Genomic DNA, 24678 nt, shown 5'->3' with positions numbered 1-24678 from the left:
AGCTTCGTGCGTCATCCGCTGAAGCTTCAGTAACCCTGCATTTCCGCAGCCCCACCGAGGGGTATCTGTATGCTTTGCCCGGTGAATACGGCGAGAAACCGGCGAAGTTAGAAAGCCTGGGTGACGTTTCAACGAAGCATATTAGTTGCAAGCTTCACTCCCTCACCACTCTCGCTGCTACATACTCTTTCCCCTTTCTGTGTATCTTCAACGAACTTTAAAATTTATCATGGCTTCTAATCCTCCCGGACGCTGCTGTGCTGTAGGCGTGAAACACGAGGGTCAGGCGCAGGGCGAGATGAAAAAGATTGGTGATGGTGGGAAGCTCACTCCGTTGCGAGAAGAACAAAATAAGCTGATGCGAGCAGTGCGAACGTACTTTGCCTACCCTGAAGACAAGAGCACGCAGAACGCCATTGTGATCTTCACCGATATTTTCGGAATTGATCTCAATAATGTCCAGCTGTACATGCTACCCCGTCCAGCAGTATTCCTTCATCATGACTGACACCCGTAGTGTTGCCGATCAGTTCGCGGCCAACGGCTACTTCACCGTGGTTCCCGATCTCTTCAATGGCAACGTAGTTCCCGCCAACCCCCCAGCTGATTTCGATCTAATGAAGTGGGTTCAAAACGAGATGCCGCACGTGCCCAAGGTGGATCCCATTGCCGAAGCCACCATCAAGCACCTGCGCGGCGAGCTGGGCGTAAAGAGGCTCGGTGGTGTTGGCTATTGCTTTGGCGGAAAATATGTGTGCCGATGGTTGAAGGAGGGAAAACTCGACGTGGGGTATACAGCACATCCCAGCTTTGTTGACAAGGAAGAGCTAGAGGGTATCAAGGGACCGCTGAGCATTGCCGCGGCCGGTAAGCTGTTTCTTGTCATCAGTGCCTCGGTCTTCTCATGAGTTTGGGAAAGACAGCGGCGACTAACAATAGTACATTGTAGAGCCCAGCTAACCGCAAGAACAGAGACTGACAACGTCTTCCCCGCCGGACTGCGTCGCGAGTCTGAGGATATCCTCCAGAAGCTGAAGGTACCTTACCAAATCAACCTCTTCTCCGACGTCGAGCACGGGTTTGCGGTACGTGCGGACCTTTCAATCAAGCCAGCGAGATTCGCGAAGGAGCAAGCGTTCGTCCAGGCCGTGGCTTGGTTCGACGAGTACCTGAAGCAATAGAATAGTTGGGGAGTTGCGTTGAGTGAGACCGGTGGACCGTGTGCTCGGTAGCCAGCACTGATGAAAGACGAGCCGCTTTCCCATTGTTATCCCGGTGCTCACACTGTCATGCGTCGTTCACGTCCCGTGTCATCCCCATATGTTACAGCGTCCCTCCAACTCTTCTTATCAAGATCATCTTCGACGTTCCTCTCTTCCATCTCGTTATACGCAGACCCTGATTGCTCTCCGGTCGTATCTGGCACCTTGTCTTTCATGTTTTCCGATCGCCGTTCCTCACTCCACTTTGTCCCGCCTCTTCGTCTCCCAATCATGTTTTTCAGCCCCTTCACCATCCACACAGCACCACAAATCCACAGGTAGATAAAGTAAAACAACGCCCAGATCAGGTAAGAGACAAGGATGAACTCGACGAACGTCTCAACGGCGAACCAGGTATTCGGACGGAGAGTCATTAGCTTTCTAGGGTGACGCGAGGAGAAGTAGGTGTTGTTCGCAGAGAGAGGCGTGGGAGCGGGTGGCGGCATGATGTAGACAGCGGCTATGCGTGATGCGTGGAGCGTCGATTTGGATATGCAGCCGTGTCATCGGGCGGTTTGAATTAGGTGAATCAATGATATGTGGCAGCATGGACTTGCTAGCAAGCTGAGGCGTCATGCGGACCGCACGGAGACATGAACCGTAAGAGAGAGCTGGGACTGCAAGTCGTGCTTGCCTCCTGAACGTTTGAGCAACCTAACATACGTTTGTCACGACGCTCCCTCCTACCACGTCTTGATATATTTCGCTCAGAGTTCGCATTCAGCTCTTCTTTCATGGAAAGTGACACACCCCGGTGAAGGTCACATGTGCATTAGTAGGCATTCAAATGTTCCTAGTTGGCAAGTTGCATCCGACTGTTGTACACTATAAAACATTCTGGTTTGTTCATCATATTTCGCTTTAGCTACGAGTACAAACATAACAGCTGTGCCTGGAAAAGGCTATATACACAGCAAGAAGCAGTCGCACAGCGCCACATGGGGTTAGCCAATAACCTAGGGCCGTCAAATTTCACAAGTGTTATTAGCGTTCCCTGGTGCTTATCGATGGCGCTAGGCATGGAAGCGCGTTAGGGACGTGCTCGCGTCTCGCGTTCAAGGCAAGTGCGTCCCGGCCAACTCATGCCCATCGCACGTCGCCTCCTCGCTAATCTTCTTTTCTACAATAGTTCCGCTGTAGTTGTTGTTCTGCTTCAACATGGCGTCCCGACCAGAGCTGAAAGAAGAAGACGAAACTAGCTTTTGTAAATTCTTCCGCAACCTGCCACAAAAGGATGACACCATACGCATATTCGACCGAGGAGATTACTACAGCTCCCACGGCGAAGATGCGAAGTTCATTGCCAATCATGCAAGTATTAGCCCTCAGCTTATGAATATCGTGCTGACATGACCAGGTCTACCGCACGACTGCCGTTATCCGTAAGCTGGGCCGCGACCCGGGCCTCGAATCCGTGACTATGACCGTTACTGTCTTCCGAAACTTCCTCCGGGACTCGCTTTTCAGACTGGGTAAACGAATTGAGATATGGCAATCGTCCGGAAGGATGGCGTGGAAAATAGCGAAACAGGCTTCGCCCGGCAATTTGCAGGATATCGAGGAAGAGCTCGGTGGACAAGTCGAGAATGCGCCCATAATGCTGGCTGTCAAGGTGTCGGCGAAGGCAGGTGAAGCACGGAATGTGGGTGTCTGCTTCGCTGATGCCAGCGTGCGAGAACTTGGCGTGACCGAATTCCTGGATAATGATCTCTACTCGAATTTTGAATCGCTCCTCATTCAGCTCGGTGTGAAGGAATGTCTCATTCAGGCCGATACCTCCAAGAAAGATGTAGAGCTCAACAAGATCCGGACAATTGCCGACAACTGTGGCTGCGCAATAGCCGAGCGAGGCGTAGCTGACTTTGGTACCAAAGATATCGACCAGGATCTTCCGCGGTTGCTCAAGGATGAGCATGCTGCCGGTACCCTCCCTCAGACTGATCTGAAGCTAGCCATGGGCGCAGCGGCAGCTTTGATTAAATATCTAGGTGTAATGGCCGACTCCTCGAATTTCGGGCAATATCAGCTATACCAGCATGATCTGTCGCAGTACATGAAGCTCGACTCGGCGGCACTGAAAGCGCTGAACCTCATGCCTGGGCCTCGAGATGGTGCAAAGACGATGAGTTTGTATGGGCTGCTGAATCACTGCAAAACGCCAACTGGTAGTCGGTTGCTGGCGCAATGGCTCAAACAACCGCTCATGAATGTCGCCGACATTGAGCGACGACAACAGCTTGTCGAAGCGTTTGTCAACGACACTGAGTTGAGGCAAACTTTGCAAGAAGAACACCTCCGCGCTATACCCGACCTCTACCGACTGGCGAAGAAGTTTCAACGCAAGATTGCGAACTTGGAAGATGTTGTGCGGACATATCAGGTTGTCATACGATTGCCGGGCTTCATCCAAGCGTTTGAGTCCGTAATGGACGAGCAATATCGAGATCCGTTGGACGCAGAATACACGAACAAGCTACGAGAGTACGATGCGTCGTTTGCCAAGCTACAAGAAATGGTGGAGACGACGGTCGACTTGGACGCTCTCGACAATCACGAGTTTATTATCAAGTCCGAGTTTGACGAAGGACTCGGCACCATTCGTAAGCGTCTCGACAAGCTCAAACGAGAGATGAATGAAGAGCATATGAGCGTGGGTCGTGACCTGAATCAGGACACCGAAAAGAAACTGTTTCTAGAGAACCATCGTGTGCACGGTTGGTGCTTCAGGCTGACTCGCAACGAAGCCGGGTGCATACGAAATAAGAAGCAGTACCAGGAATGCTCAACACAGAAAAACGGCGTTTACTTCACCACATCATCATTGCAAGCCAAGCGAAGAGAGTTCGATCAGCTATCAGAGACGTATAACCGGACACAGAGCGGCTTGGTGAACGAGGTTGTGACGGTAGCATCTTCGTACATTCCAGTGGTCGAGAAATTGGCAGCAGTTCTTGCGCATCTAGATGTTGTTGTGGCGTTCGCACACGTTTCAGTCCACGCTCCCACGTCTTATACACGGCCTACGATGCATCCACGGGGCACCGGCAATACCACATTGAGAGAGGCTCGCCATCCGTGTTTGGAGATGCAGGATGACGTATCGTTTATTACGAATGATGTTAGCCTTGTGCGCGATTCGAGCGAATTCTGCATCATAACAGGTCCGAACATGGGTGGTAAATCGACGTACATCCGACAAATTGGTGTCATCGCGCTCATGGCTCAGATTGGCTGCTTTGTTCCAGCGTCTGAGGCAGAGCTTACCATTTTCGATTGCATCCTCGCTCGTGTCGGTGCAAGCGACAGCCAAATCAAGGGCGTCTCGACGTTCATGGCAGAGATGTTAGAGACAGCCAACATTTTGAAGTCCGCTACGAAAGAATCCCTCATCATTATCGATGAGCTCGGCCGTGGAACGAGCACATACGATGGGTTCGGTCTTGCATGGGCCATTTCTGAGTACATCGTCAAGGAAATTGGCGCCTTCGCTCTTTTCGCCACGCACTTCCACGAACTCACTGCGCTGGTCAAGACGTATCCGCAAGTCCAGAATCTCCACGTCGTAGCTCACATCTCCCAGGGCACAGAAGAATCTGGCAGTGGTGTGCAAAAGAAGCGTGAGGTGACGCTTCTCTACAAGGTAGAGGAAGGCGTCTGCGATCAGTCTTTCGGCATTCACGTCGCTGAGCTTGTTCGCTTCCCACAAAAGGTCATCAACATGGCGAAGCGGAAGGCAGACGAGCTGGAAGACTTCTCGGGCAAGCACGAGGAGGGCTTCGTGCAGGCGAGTAAAGAGGAAGTCGAAGAGGGCAGCAGACTACTGAAAAGGGTGCTGTTGACTTGGAAAGAAGAAGTGGAAAGTAAGGGCCTGACGAAGACGCAGCAGGTTGAGAGGATGAGGGAGCTGGTACTAGGAGAGGTTGCTCTGATGAATAATGCTTTCTTCAAGAGCATGCAGGCGTTGTAAATCACAGCGCAGTGCGGACTCGCGATGGTTATGGCGCCCCAAAAAAATGCTAGAAAAGGGCAGGCATGTGTACTGTTGTTTTAAGATACCACTTTATGAATGTATTATATCCGCGGTTGACTTTCCACCGCTTTGCGACATAGTCATATAATAGATGGTCGAGTGCAAGCTAGTTTCACGATGAAGTAAGAAATCCGAGAAAGGAATCTAATTCACGGACACGACTGTATGGTAAATAAGGAATGTGAAAGAGTACTGAGTACATCCGAGGTGCCGCATGCGCCACGATTTGACCCCGCTGTCGCCGCGCCCTGAGACATCCCACTTCAAGCTGCGCTGCTCCCGCTACGCATCCACGCAGCGGCTGCCCCAACTCAGCCAAATACCCATACTGTGAAGCGCATTGCGCAAGAGATCAGCATGGCTCCCGCACAATCGCTCGTCGTATGTTCTGTTGACTCCCTTAGGTTTCCTGGAGCTGACGGCCGCAGAACAAGCTCAAAGTGCAGCTCAAGCTGTCCATATCCCGCCTGCGCATGGTTCAGCAAAAGGACTCCGCAAAAGCTAAGCAGCAACGGCGGGAAATGGCGCAGCTTCTTGAGGTACGTTGCTCCTTGTTGCACTTCTCTCCTCCCATAGCTGACCATGCCGCTGTAGGCTGGCAAGCTCCAGTCGGCGCGCATACGCGTCGAGAACATCATCCGCTCCGACATCACCACCGAACTTCACGAGATGCTCGAACTTTACTGCGAGCTGCTCCTTGCGCGTTCGCAGCTTCTCGACCCTCCTTCGTCCCCTTCGTCACCCGCGAACACAATACCGCTAGACCCCGCGCTCGAGGAGGCTGTAAGGTCTATCATTTATGCCGCGCCGCGCACAGAAATCAAGGAGCTACATGCTGTCAGGGCACTACTGGTGGAAAAGTTCGGTAAAGATGTTGCTCTCGCGAGTATGGAGGGAGAGGGCGTAGCGGATCGGGTGGAGAGGAAGCTGCGGGTGGAGACGCCCAAGACGGAGCTCGTCGACGCGTACCTCAGCGAGATCGCGCGCTTCTACGGCGTGCCTTTTGGGGAACCGGAGCCTGCGCAGGATGACGACGAAGATGACGACGAACCGTCCGGCGGTGTCGCCGATGAGAACCCCAAAGAGCTCGAGCCTGCGTTAGGAGCCATCCCGAAAGCGAGCAGGAGAGAGGACGAGGAAGAGGAGCTGGTCAAGGCCATCCCGCCCAAGAAGTTTGGTCCGCAAAGTCCGCTGCGGGTCGTGCCGCCAAGTCCAAGTACGGACAATGTGGCGCCCAAGTTGAAGTTACCGGGAGCGGCGGCAGCGAAGCTGAATGCGTCAAAGGTGGAGGGGAGAAAACCGGCAGCAAAGAAGGAGGACAGCCTAGGGAAGATTCCGGATGTGGACGAGCTGGCGAAGAGATTTGCGGCGCTGAAGCGGTGATCTGGTAAGGTTGCATTTCGGCTGCATGGCGTTGGTCGGCGTTATGGTAACACAGCTTTTGTCAAACTAGCTTTGACGGAAGTAGGGGACGCTGGTCGTTGTACCAAGGGCCCACTCCTCTCGAATTTTCCAATTTCCATCGATCAATTTCAACATTCGGACGACCCGGTCCGCCCTCGTGTAGCACCGTCCAGTCACGCCAGTGCATACCATTCAGCTCACCAGGCTCTTTATCATACTAGGGCACTCTGTACAGTCTCTCAAAGCCAGGGCATTACGCGAAAACATCTCCAATGGAGGTTTTGGCAGTGCTCAGTGTTGTGGTCAATCACGACTAATCCGTTTTCTCATAGTAGCGTACTATTGTTGACCACTGACGTCAACTAGCCGGTGAACATGGGGGCCAAAGCTTAACTGCCACGCGAGATCTAAGCACGCGACTCGACCCCAATTTCAACTACCCGAAGGCCAATGACATCCAAGATGCAAGTGGAACTTCATTCACGTGAACACTACTCAGCCTTGGCTCTTTACTTTACTGCTATGATGTCACGCCCCCTCTTTGGCTAGCAGAACGCGAATATGGGGTCCGAATCACCTTCTAGGAGCTCCCTAAAATTACCCCTTGCGTACTACCATTTCTGGCGATATACTAGCCAAGCTTTTAGGCCTTATTTGCCAGCCTAGATCTTCCGATGATCAACCCCCTGACCTCGTCTATAGGTTGAGGGCGGATTCAACATGCTATTCACATGTGGCGGAAATGTTCAGCTCCTTCTCGTAGCGTGTAACAGGAGGGTTTTAACGCACAGAATCGGCACTAGTATGGATGTGTGTTGATACCATAGGAACAAGAGCGCACATCCTCATTGTATAGAGACCATCGAGATCCAGAAGGCACACTACAAGGGTTGTGATATTCGGTCAGGTATAAGTAAACAGTACGTTCTCTCCACCAGGATCGGATCGAGCGGCCGAAGTCCCTCCCTCCGTGATGCTTCCTCACCAAGCAGATGTTTCTTGGGTTTCTTCCTGTCTTCATCCGGTGCTTTACATTTATGGTGGCATCGTTCCCAAACAATCAATCCGCGAGCCTGGCTAGCCACTGTCCCTCAAGATGGTTTGCGCCATATCCGCTATATCCAGTTCGATTTCTTTCGGTTCTTCCCAGTTAACATCCCGGCCAAGTCTGATCTTGCGCTTGCAGGTGTCTGCAACGGTTTGAAAACCATCCAGTTGACCCGTCGTGTTCAAGGCGTGACTCCATTTCACGTGCAGCATCCTGAGTTGCAACGACTCAAATAATATCATTCGGTACTTGTGGAGTGGACTTGAGGAGGCAGCGCAAGAGGCACTTGAGGCGCTCAGTGCTTGGTCACAGTCAAACTTCGCTCAGCAGAAACAGAGTGTGATTAGCGTCTATCTATAGCATCACAAGGCTGAGGGTAGAATACACTTACTCTTGAACATGGTGGCGAACAGAAAAGTTTTCGACACGATGTATTTGAAATTTCGGTTATCTTCAACAGCTTGACACTTTTGCGTCATGGCTATTTTCTAGAATAAGCCGGCCATTGGTCTCCAGATTGGCGCTCAATTCTTCCGGTCTATCACTTCTTAGACATTCGAGATAAAGCAGCGGCCTGATACTCAGTAACAATTTTTAAACTTAATCATACCAAAGACGCCCCCACCCTATCACAAGCGTGCTAAGGCGTTCACACGCAGATACGGACTAAAGTTACTTCTTATCAACTACTTGCCCAGATGTGCTTTCATTCACAGGGTGCCGTGTCATACTTTATCTTTATTTCTCTCATTTAAAGGTCCTATGTGATATCGATGCTCCGTCAATGATACATGTATTACCATCATGTGATGGTTTATCCAAACACGCGACGGCTTTACCACAGAAGCCCTAAGTTTCCACAGGCTATCATCACGCGGCAGCAACGTCTACGAGGTCGATATGACTGCCAGAGAGAACACATCGGTGCATTACAAAGCTTCGTATACCACATTTCAGATATATGACCTTTTTATATTCGGTGTTACATCCTATTAACGGTGACTGTTGCTTCTATGACTGGTCTATTTACAGTGTAATCTTTGAGCACTATCTCTTTCGAGTTTCAAGTGCAATGTCTCAATGCTTGAATAGGGAACTATCCCTCGTCCTCCATTAGAAGAAACTATCGTGTAATATATCTAAAAGGTGTTTCTTCCGTGGAAAGGTGGCATAAGAAGTTATGGTGAAGTGGGTTATCAAATCAGGCTAGTAAGACCACTCGCGAATTATCATTTACTTATCAATGCTTTATAAAAGCTCCTACCTCACCTTATTATAGCTCCAGGTACCTCTTTTACAATTCTTCTGCCAACGCTATATGCTATGGGAGGCGCTTGTTAGGCCATCAAGCTCAGGCCCTTACTTTAGCGTTTAACAGGTCTAAAAATGTATGGAATCTAGCTCATGATTGGGTTCCTATGTTACATAGACTAGTTAAAATTGTAATTAAAAGGTACCTAGAGCTATACAAAGCAGGCGAGGAACCTTTGTAATCGACTACATCTGTCGTGAACTTTATCATTACGAAATATACTCATCACCCACGCTTACAAATTTGCACACTCGTCGAGACTTCTGCCAATCAGAGCAGCACCACGTACTTCATCTCACTTCAAGCCCGCGGCATCATGCCCTCTCCTTGCCCTCCTCTGCGACCCTCAAATCCACGCAATGGCCGCACTTGTTATGCCAGCAGGACCTGCAAATACCGCCAATGACGTCAAAGTAGTTTTCTCCGGATTGGCACCTGCAACACTTCCATCGTGGGACCTTCTGTAACCAGAGGGGAGGATATGCGCTAATGACGGTGGAGCGTACTGGTGGCATGAGTACCGAGTGATAGAGCGGATATAGGTTAAGAGATGCGCTGTACTTTGTGTTGTATTTGGGAAATAGGATTAGTCAGTTTGTCGCTATGTGGTGGTGGACCGTTACCGCAGAAGACGGGCGCTATTAATAGTCGTGTTCACGCGTGAAGGTCGCATCCTGTAGTACGACTTCAAGGTGTATCTGGATCATTCACCAAAGTCTCTGACCACATATCTTACCGATGTATAAACCCAAGAAGGGCAAGGAAGTCATAGCTCTGGAGGCTGGCGCTTGTGGTTATCAACGTGCAAAAAGTGGACGATCGCATACAAGCAAAGAAATCTTGCGTGCTGACACAATCCCCTTGGTCTTCTGATTGATCTTCCATATTTGTGCGCATCAAAAGTGGGAGGTGATGAATAAGGTGTTTGGTAAGTAGCCACGTACAAGGAACTCTGGAAGTAAAATGGTAACGACAGTGTAGCGTGTAGCCCGCAGCTAGGCCCGACCCTTCCAGCGCCATCACCTCCCACTTCCGACCCTTCGTATCCCATCTCCCCTCTATGCATGTGTTATGCGTGGTGCTGCCTCTTTCTGGGGCAGCCCAATGCATTTGTCCTGGCTTGTGTTCAAGTACGTCTTCCTAGTGCAACCAGGCTCGCTGTACCTGTTTCTCAAACTCTGTTAGCAATCTCTCGGGAAACCATCCACACGAGCTTTCTTGAGGATACGACGCGCGTCGTAATCCTGCAACTCTTATCGCTCTGGAAGTGGAGCGCAGTTCCAATATCGCACGCGTGGCAGCAGCCGTTCCCGTGGTTTTCCTCGAAGTTGCCGCTGCAGTTGGTCACCACGATGGTGGAGGTGAAAAGGGCGAGGAGAAGGAGGGTGGAAACAATCTGCATCTTAATTGTTGTCGAGTTTGACTGAAACTCGAAAAGAGTTAAACGAATGTAAAGAGTGTGATGTAGTGAAGCTTTGGTTGTTGATGCTGAGTGGATGCTGTTCTCAAACAGCAGCAGAAGAGATCCCGATGGTCTTATAGCTTTTCATAACTCCTCAGGCGCTCAACTTTGTCAACGTTTCTGCGCCTCCTGATCCCCTCACTCATCTCCACCGCACGGTCGAGGACCAGGACCTTTCGGCTTACAGGCGCGACTAACCTTTCGAGCCCAAAGGTAAGGTAAGGCAGTCGGACTTTTTCTCGGGCTGCATGCCCATTTCGCAGCGGCAAGGGCCGTCCTCGGTGTTTTATTAGACGTAGAAGGCTACGCAGCCATGCAATGTCGCGAATAGCTGACCTCGCGTTCGTGAGGTCGCATTCTGAGATCCGTGTATGCTCTGTTCTACCAGGTCGAGCGGCACGCCTTGATACTTTGTAGGGTCTATGTATCTAATCATAGATACAAATAAGAAAATGGAGATCATGCATCATTGCTACCGCGAGTTGTAGGGTGGTCACTCAGCCTTGCCTGTTCTAATCAGCTACCATTGTGTACATGGTACACTGCTACCGGAAGCCAAGCCAAGTATTTCAGTGGATCCCCAGCCCTATAGAGACCAGCTACTGTCGGCCGAGATAGATTTCTCGACTTCGGTGATACTTTTGCAGACTGGTGGGGAGAGCGGGCGGAGTGATTTGCCACGTCCTGGCAAATGTGGAGACGCGCGCTTGCTCTTGCACCGAAAGCATGATACCTATAGAGAAATTTGATTGCAGGTCTCCCGGGAGACCTTACGACACTACATATATGTCGAGCCAAACGGCGCTGCAACTGTACAGCGGGCTTTAGGGTCGATCTGTATCAGCTATAGCATCAAAATTCAAAAACTTCAGGTACCATGTACAGCAAGCGCACAGAATCTACTGTGCCGGTAAAGCCTGCGCTCACTACACTTTCAAATCGGTGATAAAGCTATCTTAGATCGACTGCTGCGTTTCGACCAGCATTTGAATAGTAGCGGTTCATTTGACTAGACATGGCAGCGTATTTACAAGCCGCCACAGCACATCGCTTCTATCGACGACCCCTTCCTTTCCAGTACTGTTCACGCTGCTTTCAACACAGCACAACTACTACGTTCCTCGTTACGCTTTCCTAGTCTCGCCGACGATCACAATAAAACGCCTATGCTTGATGCGATCCATTGTGCTATGCCATGCCCTTTCGCTAAGTAACGCCAAAAATATATCCTCTCGAGAGTATGCTTGTACCTCAAATTGTCCGTCCTCTTTCGCGATGCCAACCGTTTCATGCCCAGTAAATGCGACCCGACGGAGAAGACAAGTAGGCAAGCAATGAAAAGAAATCTGAGCGAGCACGACTGGGCCGAAAGGAAAACTCCAGCGTAAAAACATTGCCAGGTACAAGACCTCAACGAAAGACCGCAAGGTCATGTGCCTCCTCAGCAAACGGGAAGAGAGAACGAGGGCCAGGTCATCAGGCATTAGTAGCTGACTAATATAACAAACACCTTTCGCTGAAACGTTACGGAAAGTTTCAGAAACAAACAAGCCCGTCTTCGTAAGAGTCCATCTGTACCATGTTACAGGCCTACAAAAAAAGGCGCAGAATGCAAAGTGGGAAGAAAATTCGTAAGCGGCGGTCGAGCCGGGGTATGCGGTCCGTCAGGCTTGCGGAGCGAGACGGCGTACCGTACAAGTCTATGGGTTTGGTCGTGAATCCGTGTCCGTGTGTATGGGGGTATCTTGTTTTGTTTTCGATTTCAAGTGGGCGTCGATTCTTGCTAAATTGGGGACCAAAGGGAAGTAGCCGCGCTTATTGGGCGTTCCAATCCAGAAGGGGAAGCATTCTGCGATCGAAACGTCCCACTGGCGCTGATATTACAGGTAAAGATGACGAATCCCTCTTTGCCTTGATACCTTCTGAATCGATCATTTTCAATTTCTTCTTCTCGGCATCGGGATCGTAACTATACGTGGCGGTGACCGAGACCTTATGAACGTGAGTGCTGAGAGGGAGCTCGTATTTGAACGTGCCCCGCACGATGAGATCGAAGGGATACTGCAGGACTTCCTCCCATCGTTCGGTTCCCCCCGCTTCAGTCTTGTTGCCAGGCTTTGAGAGGCGAATCTCTCCAACAGATTCCACTTGGCGATGATTGAAAAATGTACCGTCGAATGTGAGTGGCGAATCGAAATGGAAGATGCGACCAAGCGACATGGTCCGTGGTTCTTCAATTGGATCTGTGCCTTCGTCAACGCCAGCGGTGCTTGAGCCCTCGTCAATTTTGATCGCTGATGGCTGGACCGGTAACCATCCATCTTCGTTCTGTGGTCGGCCATTACCGTGCTCGCGCCACCATTTGTCAGAGCCCACATGCTTGCTTTTGGCGAACATAATGACATCCATATCTGACACAGTAATTCCTACGATGTTCGGGTTCACCGCACCAACCACAAGGTCCATGATTATCTCTTCTTGACTAGCCACAACATTCTGGATCTCGCGTATCTTAAGATCAGTTAATTGCTTGGTGGAGGCAAAGACAACGCCGACCGCAGTGAAGATGACAACTAGAATGATGATCGACGCGACTAGACACCCAGCGAAGCGTCGGCACCAATTCCCTTCTCCACGGCGATTGCGACGTTCGAGCTGGCGTAGCGTGGCACTGTTTGGTCGTCCATGGCGTGATGTGCGCGCGCGTGGGCTCCGCGTCGATATCAGTGGTGTCCGCTCATCATCGGCGGCGTTCTCAGTGTCAATATCGTAGGTTGACAATTCTCCATGCTTTTTTGTGCCATTACCGTTACCGCTCCCGTTGGCCACGTTGAAGGTCTGGAAGCGCGGACTGTTTGGCTGTGACAGATGCCGTGACGAAGGAGCACGGGCGCGCGAAGACCCCACGAGTGAGGAGTCACTGTCCATCACGAGGTGATGCAGAGCTCCTCGTCCTTGACCATGTCGTCCAATATGATGGTGGTGACGGCTGCCGTTCGTCCTGCCTGAACCGAGTCGTACAGTGCCGTCGCTGCGCTCCCCATCGTAATCTCCATTAGCGTTATTGTACGGATTCGGGAACTTCATGCTGGGCTTCTTGTCTGGGTTCTTGTGCTCGTTCCTGATGGCGAGCCTAGGATCAACCAGGCTTGCAATGGAGGTCATGCTAGGCGTACGCGAATGGTGGTGCCGGCTGCGGTGCGGTTGTTGTTCAGGAGGGTTCGACTCATAAATAAAGGTGGCCTCAGAGTCCGAGGAGTCAGCCTCGTTGACCTCACTGGCCACCTTTTGCTCAAATACATCTGCCTTGGAGGACGCTTTTCGAAGCCTCGAGTTAGCATATGGATAGAAATATAGGAAAGAGGGAGTGTGAGCACTCAGTCTTCGCGTCATCTCAGGGCTCGGAGGCGACATGGTCAACATGGACCTGTCGCTCGAGCAGCATGAGACGGGACTGCCGAGGGGAGACACCGTTGCCGGGCAAGGCCCAGTCTCCGGTCTGCTCGGGTGGTGATGATGAAGAACAATGGGCGACCTACCGGTGCCTGAGTTGATAGAGGGCGCTTTTCGCTTTGGCGGCTTGCGCTCTTTCCTGGGGCGTATTGTCTCGTTGCTAGGCTTCAAACGAAGGCTGCCATCGCCACGCCCCGAAGTGGAGCGGTCCTGATTGCCAATCGTCGTCTGTGCGACCGACGGCACTGTCTCGGTCTCGACTGTCATGTTTCGTAACGGGGCGTCGGTGCGCGATTTCACCGCGTGTAGCGACGAGAACGAGGGTTTGGAGGTTGGGGCGTTCGGCCGCTGCGTCGAAACGGACCGCTGCTCCTGCAACCTTGCCTTGTGTCGGACGCCGCCGTCGCTGCCGTTTTCGACATTTTTCGAGATTCTCGCGCTAAGATCTTCGGTAACCTTGGACGACGTGACGTCATTGTTATGGTCTTCGTCGGCCGTGGTGGACGCGACTGAGCTAGAGAGCAGGCTGTGGCGGGTTAGCACGGTGGACAAGGTTTACGGCAAGCTTTCATTATGACATGTAGTCGCGGGCGGGGCTGGCCGTGCGGGGAAGGAACCTCACCTGTGTGCATCGTGACCGTCCTCGCCGGGCGTCGTAGGTACGCTGGACTCCTGGACAGTCTCGAGTTTGGGCGCGGCACCGCTGGCTCCTCTGCCAGACGGCTTCATGCCCAGGTGTGCTTCTTCGGGGTCGCTGCCCACGACGTCATCCCTGGCTGGGATGCGAGAGGCCGGGCCAGGCGACGAGCTCTGGACGATGATGGACGGCGGCGCGGCAGGCTCCGTCTTCTTGTGCTGCTGAGGGGTGCGCAGCGAGTTTTTGCGTGACCGAGAGCGTTCCGAGGGCGGGGGAGACTTCAGCCTGGGGGAGACGGGCCAGTGGGGAGTGTTGTCTCCGGAATTGGGCCCCGAGGTCGACTTGGAGGGCCTGGGAACGCGCGAAGGCTCCTGGGTTGCAGCGGCCGGCGGCAGCTGGGGAATGTTTGCAGACGAGAGGGCGCGCTGGATGGCCGCGGCAGAGGGGACGGTGGTGCTGGGACCGGCCAGGCTTGAGGCTCGGTTGGGGCTCACGTCGTTGCTGCTCTTGCGCGAGGGACGCGCAGACTTGGGTTGCTGCGAGTCTGCGCGCTGCGAGTGGCGTGCAGGCGACGAGTTGCGCGAGGACATGGGCGAGTTGGCGGCCGACTGCGAGCCCGACACGTTCAGCGAGCGGGCGCCGTTGTTGGAGTGGTGTCGCATGGGGGCAGGCCCGTTCTCGGCTGGCGCAGGTGCAGGAGTCGAGGGCGTAGGCGTGGGCGAGGGCGTGGGCGTCGATGTTGACGTGGGCGTGGTGCTGGTCGACGCAGGCTCGGCCGTCTCGGGCGAGCCGGTCAGAGAGCGGAACGAGTCGTCGTGGGAGTCTGTCATGGCGGCGGATCGCCTGCTATTGGCATGTCGCGAGGCAAGCTTCGCCTCTGGCAACGTGAAGCGTGGGTGCACTGGAGGCCCGCGAATAGTTGTGCACGCAGCAGCCGAGCCGAGCAAGGCGGTCAAGTGTCAAATTGCAGCAGCAGGGCCCGCACACAACGCGGCGCGCCGTCGTTGGCTGAGCACGGTGCCGAGGGAGATTCGCCGGCGAGGCAGAGACCGTGTGGCATTTGCTGGCGGGAGCGTGGGCGGCGAGGGAGAGGTGGATGCAGGATGCAGGATGGTGCCGACGGTGGACGGGACCGCGACGGGACGAAAGGTGCATGTGTGGTCCGGCGCTGACGGGACGGGCCTGGCATCCAGGAACACTGCCAGCGCAGCACAAGGACGACGTCAGCTGAGCGCTGCTGCGGATGGATAAATAATGTCCACTGCCGCTCTCGACGGGGCTGCGCATGCGCTCGTCCGGAGAGGTGCCACGCATCCAGGGCCTGCATCAGAGCAACACGTGTGCCGTCACCCGTTGTGCTCACCATCACACCCCAGAGTCTCCCCAGACCCAATACCTGTTCGTCCAGCTGCTCGCGGGGACATGATCCTGCCGCCGTCTTCAGCCTTCGGCCTGTGTATGCCTGCCCATCTCGACACCTCGACGGGAGATGGACGCGTTCCCGAGCACAGAATGCAGATCACATGCAGGTGACGATGTGAAGACTTGGGTGCTGTGTGCGCTCCTGTTCGACGCGACTCCATTCTAGAGCCCAGCAGATTGGTTCACAGCCTTTTCATCCCGTTCCTGCGTCGAAACTCTTAGCTTCCCGTGGCTGCGTTCAGTCGGGATCCACCTCCCATGGGTGTAAATGCATGTCTTTTGCGCATGCTGGATTGCTTTTGTGACAGCGCGCATAGTCATGTTATCCTGTGCCATCACAGATGGGCCCGCGAGCCGAAAGCCGACCTCGGGCTCTCCAAGACGCCCATGCACATGCTTATACTCGTACACAGAGCTTCCATTATCCTCCCGTTATTGGAGACACGTACGGCTGCGCCTGCTGGAGTCGGTCTCGACAGGAGGTCGGTTTGCTGCCCCACTACTCTGGGCTCACTTCTCTAAGCTTCTTCACATATTCTACTATGTATACGTAGCTATCTCGTGAAAAGCGTCGGCGGATTCAAGGACCACGGCGGACTGTCGGCCAAGTCCCCCTACGTGATCTCGAGCGTAGGAAGCTGTGGCTCTTCGCTAAATCAACATAACACGACTAGAGTCTTCGAATTGATATTCTTGAGCAAGGCCATCCGGTTTCCAGTCGAAATCCATCCAGTGAACATGGCTATACATCTCGCATCGTGAACGTTGGCCTTGTACAGGTCTGATGGCGGTGGATGCTCCATATGCGGCCCCGGCTGCTCCGTATCAACCTATACGTCATCCCTTCCGCCTGACCTCCACCGCAGCACCTCACCACCAAGTATCAACGCCACGATACACGCAAGCTATCTCGCCTCCGCCACGGCCCAAAACACACATCTTCATCCCGGCATTCTCCACCCACCTCCTCATCGCAAGCAAAATGTCGGGACAGAACCCTTACAACAACCAACCCCCTCACTACGGCACAGATAACCAAAATCCCTACTCCAACCCATGGGGCTCAGAATCCCAGGGCCAGAATCCTTCCCAGTCATATAATGCGCCTGCTCAATCCCAAGATCACAATCCGCTCCACACTCAAGATCAAGCCCAGAGCAATCCTTTCGCCCGGGAACAGTCTTACAATCCTCCCTCTCAGGCCCCTCCGGAACAGCAACACGAGCAGTACGCCCCACCCCCTGGACTCCCGCCGCGCCGTGCAGGCACCAACTCCGAGCAAGCCCTGCCTCAAGGCCAGGACCGCTCACATCAGGTTGAGGTAATGCAGAGCTACGAGATGTCGCGGCCGCAAACGGAAGATGAGCAGAACCAGGCGATTCTCGAGAGGGAGTTCCCAAAAATTGATGGGAGCTTGATTGCAGCGATTTATGGTGACTCCGGGAGTTTAAGCGCCACAAGGGAGATGTTACAGGAGCTGAGTACGACCGAGGGGCAGGGATCGTGAGAGGTTGAGAAGTTGACGAAATGTACGAAGACGTCAATGTGCATCCGATGAAAGAAGAGTACGGTTCATGTCCAGAAGAGGCGAACAGGTTGTTCCTTTCTTGATAGCCGTAGGCTGCCAGCATCAGATCAACTGCACCTGCACAATAATATCACGTGCTAATGGTTCATCGTACACCGAATGTCACCTTGCCTATTCTCTCCTTTCTACCGTATCCCTATCAGTCTAGCCGTACTACAGAAGTATACATGAGAATCATCAAACCGTGGTTCCGTGTGATCCAATTCTTTACAGGACCAATGAAGATAAAAGGTGCGGACTGTTGGGCGCACTCGTAACGCAAGGTCTCAAGGAACACTTCGCATCTGTGCAATAACGGGAGATTTTCTATGCAGTGCACTCCACCGTGATCGAGTGTAGTGAACAGTATCAAGTCTTTCTTGCACGTAGCACTTGTTTCAGGATGTAGCGTCTATACACGTGGCTTGGACAAGATCCATACAGGACACTGAGTTGTTTGGTGGTGACGCGGTGGCTCGGAGCTAGTCGTGAAACCCCTAGTCGCGAAGGTTCGCACCCCGTAATTCGTATAAATCCAGCAAACCCCTATCATGTCATACCATCTACATCGTTCATATTGCCAGTTAGGGCAAGCATTAAATGTTGTTCGCTCGAGCAACCTGCTTCTAGTTTAGCCTACTTGAGTACCTCGCGCTTGTACAACAAGAGCAGATACAAAAGAAGCGATATCCAGTCAGCACACCAGAGTGTGGATGTTCCAGCCTTGCAGTCGCCGATTGCTTTTCGTAGGCACGACAGATGGAAGGACAAATGTAAGGACAGATGGAGAATCCAATAACCGTAGTTGGCTCCCGGGCCGAGCAAAGTCAATCAACGCGGATCCCTTCGTCGACAGGTGACAAGTCGCTGTTTGAACGACCAACCTTCCTCTTACAGAAGGGAGCAGAGCAAGCGCAAGAGCACAAATCTAGAAGTCGCAGAGCCGCCTTACGGAGGAATCCAACCAACCACTGACACCGGCCACCGGATATGAACTCTGTCCTCGTCCCTTAAGATACCCCAAATGCCCGCGAGCACGTGCGTCGTCCAGCCTTTCATATACCAGAAGCCTTCCATGTCATTCATTAGCAAGGCGAAGTGTGCATACACGACGAGCGGCACAGGGTCATGTCTCTGCAGGGCCTCCAAGAACTCCTCTTCCATGCGGTACAGCCACGCAAAGACGACATGATACTCGCCATCCACGCCATCATAGCGGTTCGAATAGCATTCGCGAAGCACCTGGTGCGCGTAGACGTTGTGAGAAAGCTGCGAGGGCTCGCTGGCATACTGGACGTAATCGCGCAGCTCAGCAAGTGGCTCTTCGTAGGGCAGTGTGCCGGCAATTTTGGGAAGCGCTTTGCCTTTTGCGCGCAAGTTGGGCGCCATAGAGCGCGTGAAGTTGTCGTAACCCATGGACTCGAAGGTAGTGCGGATGCCGCGGAACATGACAAGCCACTCTGAGCGCCCATTCTCTCCAAAGGCAAGGTACTCTCCAGGTTGAGGCCCTCGTGCCCATGTTATGAAGCAGATGAGCTGGACGGAGAGGAGGACAGCGTCACAGTTATCTTGGTGCAGATGGGACAATTCGGCAGTCACTGTGGGAAGTGCAGTCGTATAGTGGTGATCAGCTAGAGCGAGATAGTCATCTCGACGTTGCGGCCGAAAGCGTGACAGATGCGTTGCTGTGATGGCCAGGATGAGATGGAGAGTATGATGGTGTGAAAGCGCGATCTCGGTTACCTGCGTCCGCCAGAAGATGGTGCCCACGGTTTGGGCGGAGAGTGTGGCGCTGGTGGAGGTGGTCCAGTGGTACATGAGCTCTACATCGTCGACATTGAGTGTCCTGAACAGACCGGCCGCTGCTGGTGGGTGGGTAGGACTTGATGCTGCTGCTGTCGCCGCCGCCGCCCTGGTCGACGACGATGGCACTACCGAGGGCAGATAGTCGCAGCGCACTTGTCGATTCCTACAATTTGTGCATTCCGGCTTCCGCTCATCGCACTACAGCATGGTTAGCGTGCGGCGCGACTCGGGCAGAACACTGTTACCTTGATTCGCCGTACTTTGCAATTCTCTACGATGCGGAGAGTCAGAGTCAGTGTCAGGCTTACAAGTTGGAAGATTGTGTAAAAGCAGGTGTCTTAGCTGGGCGTCAGTCTTTGACAACTTCAAACTTGGGAGGAAAGCCTGAAGATTTCAACAACGGCAGCACTAGAGACACCCGCTTTGTACCGTGGCATTGCTCACTGCAGCCGAATCGCGACTTGCGATGCGCCCGTCTCTTGATTGCCTTGTCCCCGGCGCCCTTCGCAGGGCTATCTTCTGCGGAGAGCTGACGTGCAACGCCGTCGCTCCCATCCGGCGAGTCGGCGGGCTCGCTAGGTGTTGGCAGGGCGTCCGACATGGACGTGACGAGAAATGGCGATGGGATACGAGGAGTACGGATACGCAGCGGTGGCGCGTATTAGAAGCCTGTCGTCCAATTGCTACGGAGCGAGCGCGCTGTTCCCGAAACCGTAGTGCTTGCTTGTTTACTTCGGAGCAGGGCGCGCAAAAGCGTATTCGCGTGCCTCGTGTGCGCGGCCCGACTAACCAACGCAAACGCTAGTCAACGATCCAATTTGGAACCATGGAAGCAAATATATGTAGTCGAAAGGTCTCCAGCAAGCACGGCTTTTCTTGGATCCTTTCGACCTTCACTGCTTCCCATTACCTACTCCGTAATCGCCATGGTCTCCAAACAAGCCATCTCCACCACCCGTACCACATCCTCAACCCCGACCAAGACTTCACAAAACAATGCCGCACCAAAGTCGACGTTCTGCACCGCCGTGTACGCCCGCCTTGACAAGCCTCTCAACAGCCTCTTCCGCCTCGGCATACGCATCGTCCAATTTGTCTTTTCGCTCGGCTCCGGCATATCCTACGCCATAGAACTCGCGCATGGACATACTAGCCCGCCTTTCATCTATTCACAGGTTGTGTTCGCACTCACTATGATCACGCTGGTCATCGATGCTTTGACGTTGCGTTCCTATCGCCTGATTTTCATCGTGGAGTCGACTATATGCGTGCTCTGGCTCGCGCTCTTTGGTGTCTTCTACGAAATATATTTGAACGGCAAAGCATTCGAGATGTAGTACGACGACGTGAACTTAGGGCGTGTCAAAAGAGCCGTGTGGCTAGATTTGATCAACTTTCTCTTGTGGTTAGCGAGCGCCGTGTTCTCGACCGTAATGTGTTGCTCGGGTGTCAAGGCTGCCATAAAGGGGAGGCTTGAGGGGAGGAGAGCGAAGACTCTTAGGAATAGCGGAACTAGCGACACCTGCGTAGAAGCGGGTGTGTTACACGAAGAACTGAGAGGTAATAGAGAGGAACGGTTGCCAATGTATGAAGAAATTGTTACGGCTGCGAGAGCGGGAAGAAGAGTCTAGCGGCTTATCAAGAGCACGTCACGCTGCCAATCTTGGACAAATACATCATTCGGATGGTTGGACCATTGTCTTTCTCAAAAACGATAGGAAGTCGCAGGCCGACTATGCTTTAGTCGCGACCTCTTGGTGGTGGCATGATTCGCGAGCTCGTTGGTACCAAAATTATTTCCTTGTTAGTGACATCACGAAAGGTTTTCGTCTTAACCTAGCTTAACCTAGCTTAAACATGCGGGAACGTACACGAATATGTATAAATATATATAAAAGTATTAAAGGTATATATAGCTGTATATTTCTAGCTATACTATTATTACGAACTAGTAGTAGTATACGCTATATAAGGCTAGTATAGTTATATAATAGTAGGGTATATATAGCCTATAAGCTTATAGATTAGTTTAGTAGTAATTTATTTATCTATATCTATCTAGATACTATAAATAAATATAGCCGGCGTTTTATTTATTTTATAACTTACTAGTTACCCTTTTATTATAAGGGATTTCTATATACCTAACCTAGGCCAGTCTTATAGGTATTTAGTAGACAAGAGTAAATAAGTAATAAGGGGGGGTAAGAGAATATTCTAATCTTACTTTAGGAGGTAAGGTAATAACTATATAAGAAGACTAATAGATCTTAGTATAGAAGATATACTTTAATTTTAATTATAGAATTTAACTATAAAGAATAGAAAATACTTAGAAACTATTTTAGACTATATACTATTCTTCTTAGTTCTTATAATTCCTAGCTAATCTTTACTTCTAAGGAGTATAGCTCTAACTTAGAAGTAGATTTTTTACTTCTATTAAGTTTTCTTACTTTTAGGGTCCTATTATCTTAGTAAGATTATAGTTATATATTTACTAACTTAACCTCCCTAGTTCCTTAGTATTTAATAATATATTAGCCCCTAGCCCTATTAGCTCTACCTTATTAGTTATCTTTATCTATCTATTATTATTCTATAAAATTATAATATTATCCCCCCCCTTAAGGTTATTATTCTAATATTCTATAGTTATTCTATAATCTCTAGTAGTATAGTTATAGAGTATAAAGGTAGGCACTTCCTTTAGTACTTTTATTATATTATAATTCTTTTCTAGCTTCCCTAACTATACCTAAGGTACTAAAATAATTATTAACTAAATAGCACTATACTTATACTAATAAGGTACGCTTATATAGCCTAGAGATACTAGTAAAGTATAAGTATTATATAAAGAAGAAGATTCTAAAGTATTTTATAGATACTTTATTAGGGGAGTATACTATATATATTACTATCTATATAAAGTGTAGCCTCTAGGTTCTAGAGAAAGAGTAGAAGCGTATTTAGTCTAAAAAATATTAAAAAAAGCTTATACTTCTTTCTATAGAGGCTAAGGTTACTTATTTTTATTTTAAAATTACTTAGGTAGAGAAAGAGAAGTAAGCCTTTACTATATATAATACTTATATAGCTAATATAATAGAGAGTTTTAAAGGGGAAACCTTAAAAAGTAAAATTACTAATACTTTATTTACTCTACTACTATTTTTACCCTTAACTAACCTAGACTAATTATAGGCTAATTCTTTCTTCTTTAACCTTTCTAGTTTTTTATCTAATTTTCCCTTACTAGGTCTTAATATTTATCCTTCTAGTAGTTCTAGAAGTCCCCTAGTAATTTCTTATAGTTTATAAGGTTCTTTTCTAGTTTCTATATATTATACTATTCTAGCTACCCTTTCTATTTAACTAGGTATCTCTACTAACCTTTAACTATTCTTAGGTTCTTAATATTCTTAATTTTATACTTATTATTCTCTAATTCTAGCTAAGTTTTAACTAGAGCACCTAGTAGTACTAGTTCTAGAAAGTTTTTATAGAAGGTATTATATACTTTAGTACCTATAGGTAGAAGTAATTTATTTATAACTAGTTCTTTAACTTCCTATACTTTAAAGGGGCCTACCTATAGGTAATCTAGTTTTTTACTTTACTATTTAGTCTTTATATAACGGGGCCTCTAGGACTCTATTACTAGCCGTGGCCCTATCGGAGTTCTTATAAGAGATAAGTAGCGTATAGAGTAGTATAGATTACGTGTTATATAAACGTTAATTAATTACTACTATAAGAATATATTACTAAAGACTTAATAGTAATCTTCTATAAGGAAACTAGATGTAGAGAACTATATTATAGATTAATAATAAAGGCTTACCTAGTGGTAACCCGTTATCTCTATATACTACTATCTAATAGTGGCTCTATAGGCTCTGCCTATAGATTCTATAGATCTAGGCTCTATAGCTCTATTCTATAAATCTACAGATCTAATTATGTAACTCCCTTACGTGCCTATATTATACTTAGCATCTAACCTATAATTATATTCTTCTCCTATATAATCTAATTAGTTACTACTATCCTTAACGTAAGTCCTATAATTCTATTATAGCGTAGCAGCCGTAACACTTTAGATTCTTTTATAATAAGAAAATTTTATCCCCCCCCTTTTAAAGGTTAGTTCCTTAATTCTTTACTTATTTATATTTTTAGATACTAAGAGGGCCTTTTATATAATTCTTTTATATAAAATTTTATAAAGTTCCTTTATTCTCTAGGCTTTATTATAAGCTTCTATAGAAAGACTTTCTATATCTCTTAGATTCTAATAACTAATTAGTTTATATCTATAGTTAGCGTAGTATAGGGGAGTACCCTATTATACCTAATCTAGAGCTATTATATACTAATTATACTATAGGTAAGAGTTCTACCTAATTATTCTATTATTTATTTACGTAAAATTATAGATACTATTCTAGTATCTAATTTATATATTTTATTTATCTATTTATCTAGGAGTAGAAGCTTATTAAGAGTTTTCTATATATTTCTAATACTATAGTAAACGTATCCTAGTATTTAAATATAAAGAGCTTATTATAGTCTATAATAAATTCTTTAGGTAGACTATATTCTATAAATAATATATTATCTACCTTATATACTAGTTCTTCTACTATTATAGACTCTTCTATTAGCCTAAACTTAGTAGCTTTTATAAGTTAATCTACTATAACTATAATAGTATCGTATATATATTTTATTCCTAGTTATAGTAATTTTAGAAGCTTTACTATAAAGTCTATTATTATACTTTACTATAGCCTTTCTACTAATAGTAGTAGTTATAGAAGTCTATAAGGCTTATATTATAAGGGGTTTCTACGTACCTAACCTAGGTTAGACCTTATGGGTATTTAGTGGACGAGAGTGGATAAATAATAATAGGGTATTATTACGAACTAGATAATAATGGGGAAGCTTAGGCGCTTATAAAGGCAGAAGATGTAATAACCAGGGTTATAATAAGATAAAGACACGCTAAGTCGCTTAGATAGTAGTTATGTAACTTACTTAGCTACTTAGGGTTCCTAAACAACTAAGTAGCTAAGAGCTATTACGTAACCTACTTAGTTATTTAGGGCTCCTAAGTAACTAAGCAAGATTCCTATATAGAAATATAAGGATAAACCTTTATACTTATATTTAACCTAAGTTTTAATCTATTATTTAGATTTACTTAGGCCTCCCTTATTAACTTATTATACTTCGTAAGATACTTCTATATTAATAAGAACCC

General features: G+C 49.3%; 7 protein-coding genes across 7 annotated transcripts; 4 read left to right on the top strand and 3 right to left on the bottom strand.

The window, feature by feature from the left end:
* Window positions 1-229: 229 nt before the first annotated feature.
* Window positions 230-1181, top strand: N0V89_010971 (uncharacterized protein; the record flags this gene model as incomplete). Its single annotated transcript, XM_056219710.1, has 3 exons — window positions 230-465; window positions 518-867; window positions 973-1181. 3 exons carry the CDS (start codon window positions 230-232, stop codon window positions 1179-1181), a joined length of 795 nt encoding a protein of 264 aa, XP_056066837.1.
* A 98-nt stretch (window positions 1182-1279) lies between these two features.
* N0V89_010970 (uncharacterized protein) lies at window positions 1280-1708 on the bottom strand (the record flags this gene model as incomplete). The annotated part of the gene is made up of 1 exon (XM_056219709.1): window positions 1280-1708. One exon carries the CDS (start codon window positions 1706-1708, stop codon window positions 1280-1282), a length of 429 nt encoding a protein of 142 aa, XP_056066836.1.
* Window positions 1709-2420: 712 nt separating this feature from the next.
* On the top strand, window positions 2421-5229 carry msh2 (the record flags this gene model as incomplete). The annotated part of the gene is made up of 2 exons (XM_056219708.1): window positions 2421-2573; window positions 2620-5229. The coding sequence occupies 2 exons, from the start codon at window positions 2421-2423 to the stop codon at window positions 5227-5229; spliced, it is 2763 nt and encodes a 920-aa protein (XP_056066835.1).
* A 420-nt stretch (window positions 5230-5649) lies between these two features.
* On the top strand, window positions 5650-6675 carry IST1 (Vacuolar protein sorting-associated protein ist1; the record flags this gene model as incomplete). The annotated part of the gene is made up of 3 exons (XM_056219707.1): window positions 5650-5673; window positions 5721-5831; window positions 5887-6675. 3 exons carry the CDS (start codon window positions 5650-5652, stop codon window positions 6673-6675), a joined length of 924 nt encoding a protein of 307 aa, XP_056066834.1.
* A 5658-nt stretch (window positions 6676-12333) lies between these two features.
* VAC7 (Vacuolar inheritance and morphology protein) lies at window positions 12334-15438 on the bottom strand (the record flags this gene model as incomplete). The annotated part of the gene is made up of 3 exons (XM_056219706.1): window positions 12334-13835; window positions 14058-14497; window positions 14594-15438. The coding sequence occupies 3 exons, from the start codon at window positions 15436-15438 to the stop codon at window positions 12334-12336; spliced, it is 2787 nt and encodes a 928-aa protein (XP_056066833.1).
* A 1574-nt stretch (window positions 15439-17012) lies between these two features.
* Window positions 17013-17537, top strand: N0V89_010966 (uncharacterized protein; the record flags this gene model as incomplete). Its single annotated transcript, XM_056219705.1, has 1 exon — window positions 17013-17537. The coding sequence occupies one exon, from the start codon at window positions 17013-17015 to the stop codon at window positions 17535-17537; it is 525 nt and encodes a 174-aa protein (XP_056066832.1).
* Window positions 17538-18545: 1008 nt separating this feature from the next.
* N0V89_010965 (uncharacterized protein) lies at window positions 18546-19840 on the bottom strand (the record flags this gene model as incomplete). The annotated part of the gene is made up of 2 exons (XM_056219704.1): window positions 18546-19566; window positions 19833-19840. 2 exons carry the CDS (start codon window positions 19838-19840, stop codon window positions 18546-18548), a joined length of 1029 nt encoding a protein of 342 aa, XP_056066831.1.
* Between the last annotated feature and the right edge of the window lie 4838 nt (window positions 19841-24678).

The sequence above is a fragment of the Didymosphaeria variabile genome (assembly GCF_027946475.1).
Source record: "Didymosphaeria variabile strain IMI 356815 chromosome Unknown scaffold_8, whole genome shotgun sequence".
In the NCBI taxonomy this organism is placed as follows: domain Eukaryota; kingdom Fungi; phylum Ascomycota; class Dothideomycetes; order Pleosporales; family Didymosphaeriaceae; genus Didymosphaeria; species Didymosphaeria variabile.
This window is presented reverse-complemented; position numbering and strand designations above follow the sequence as displayed.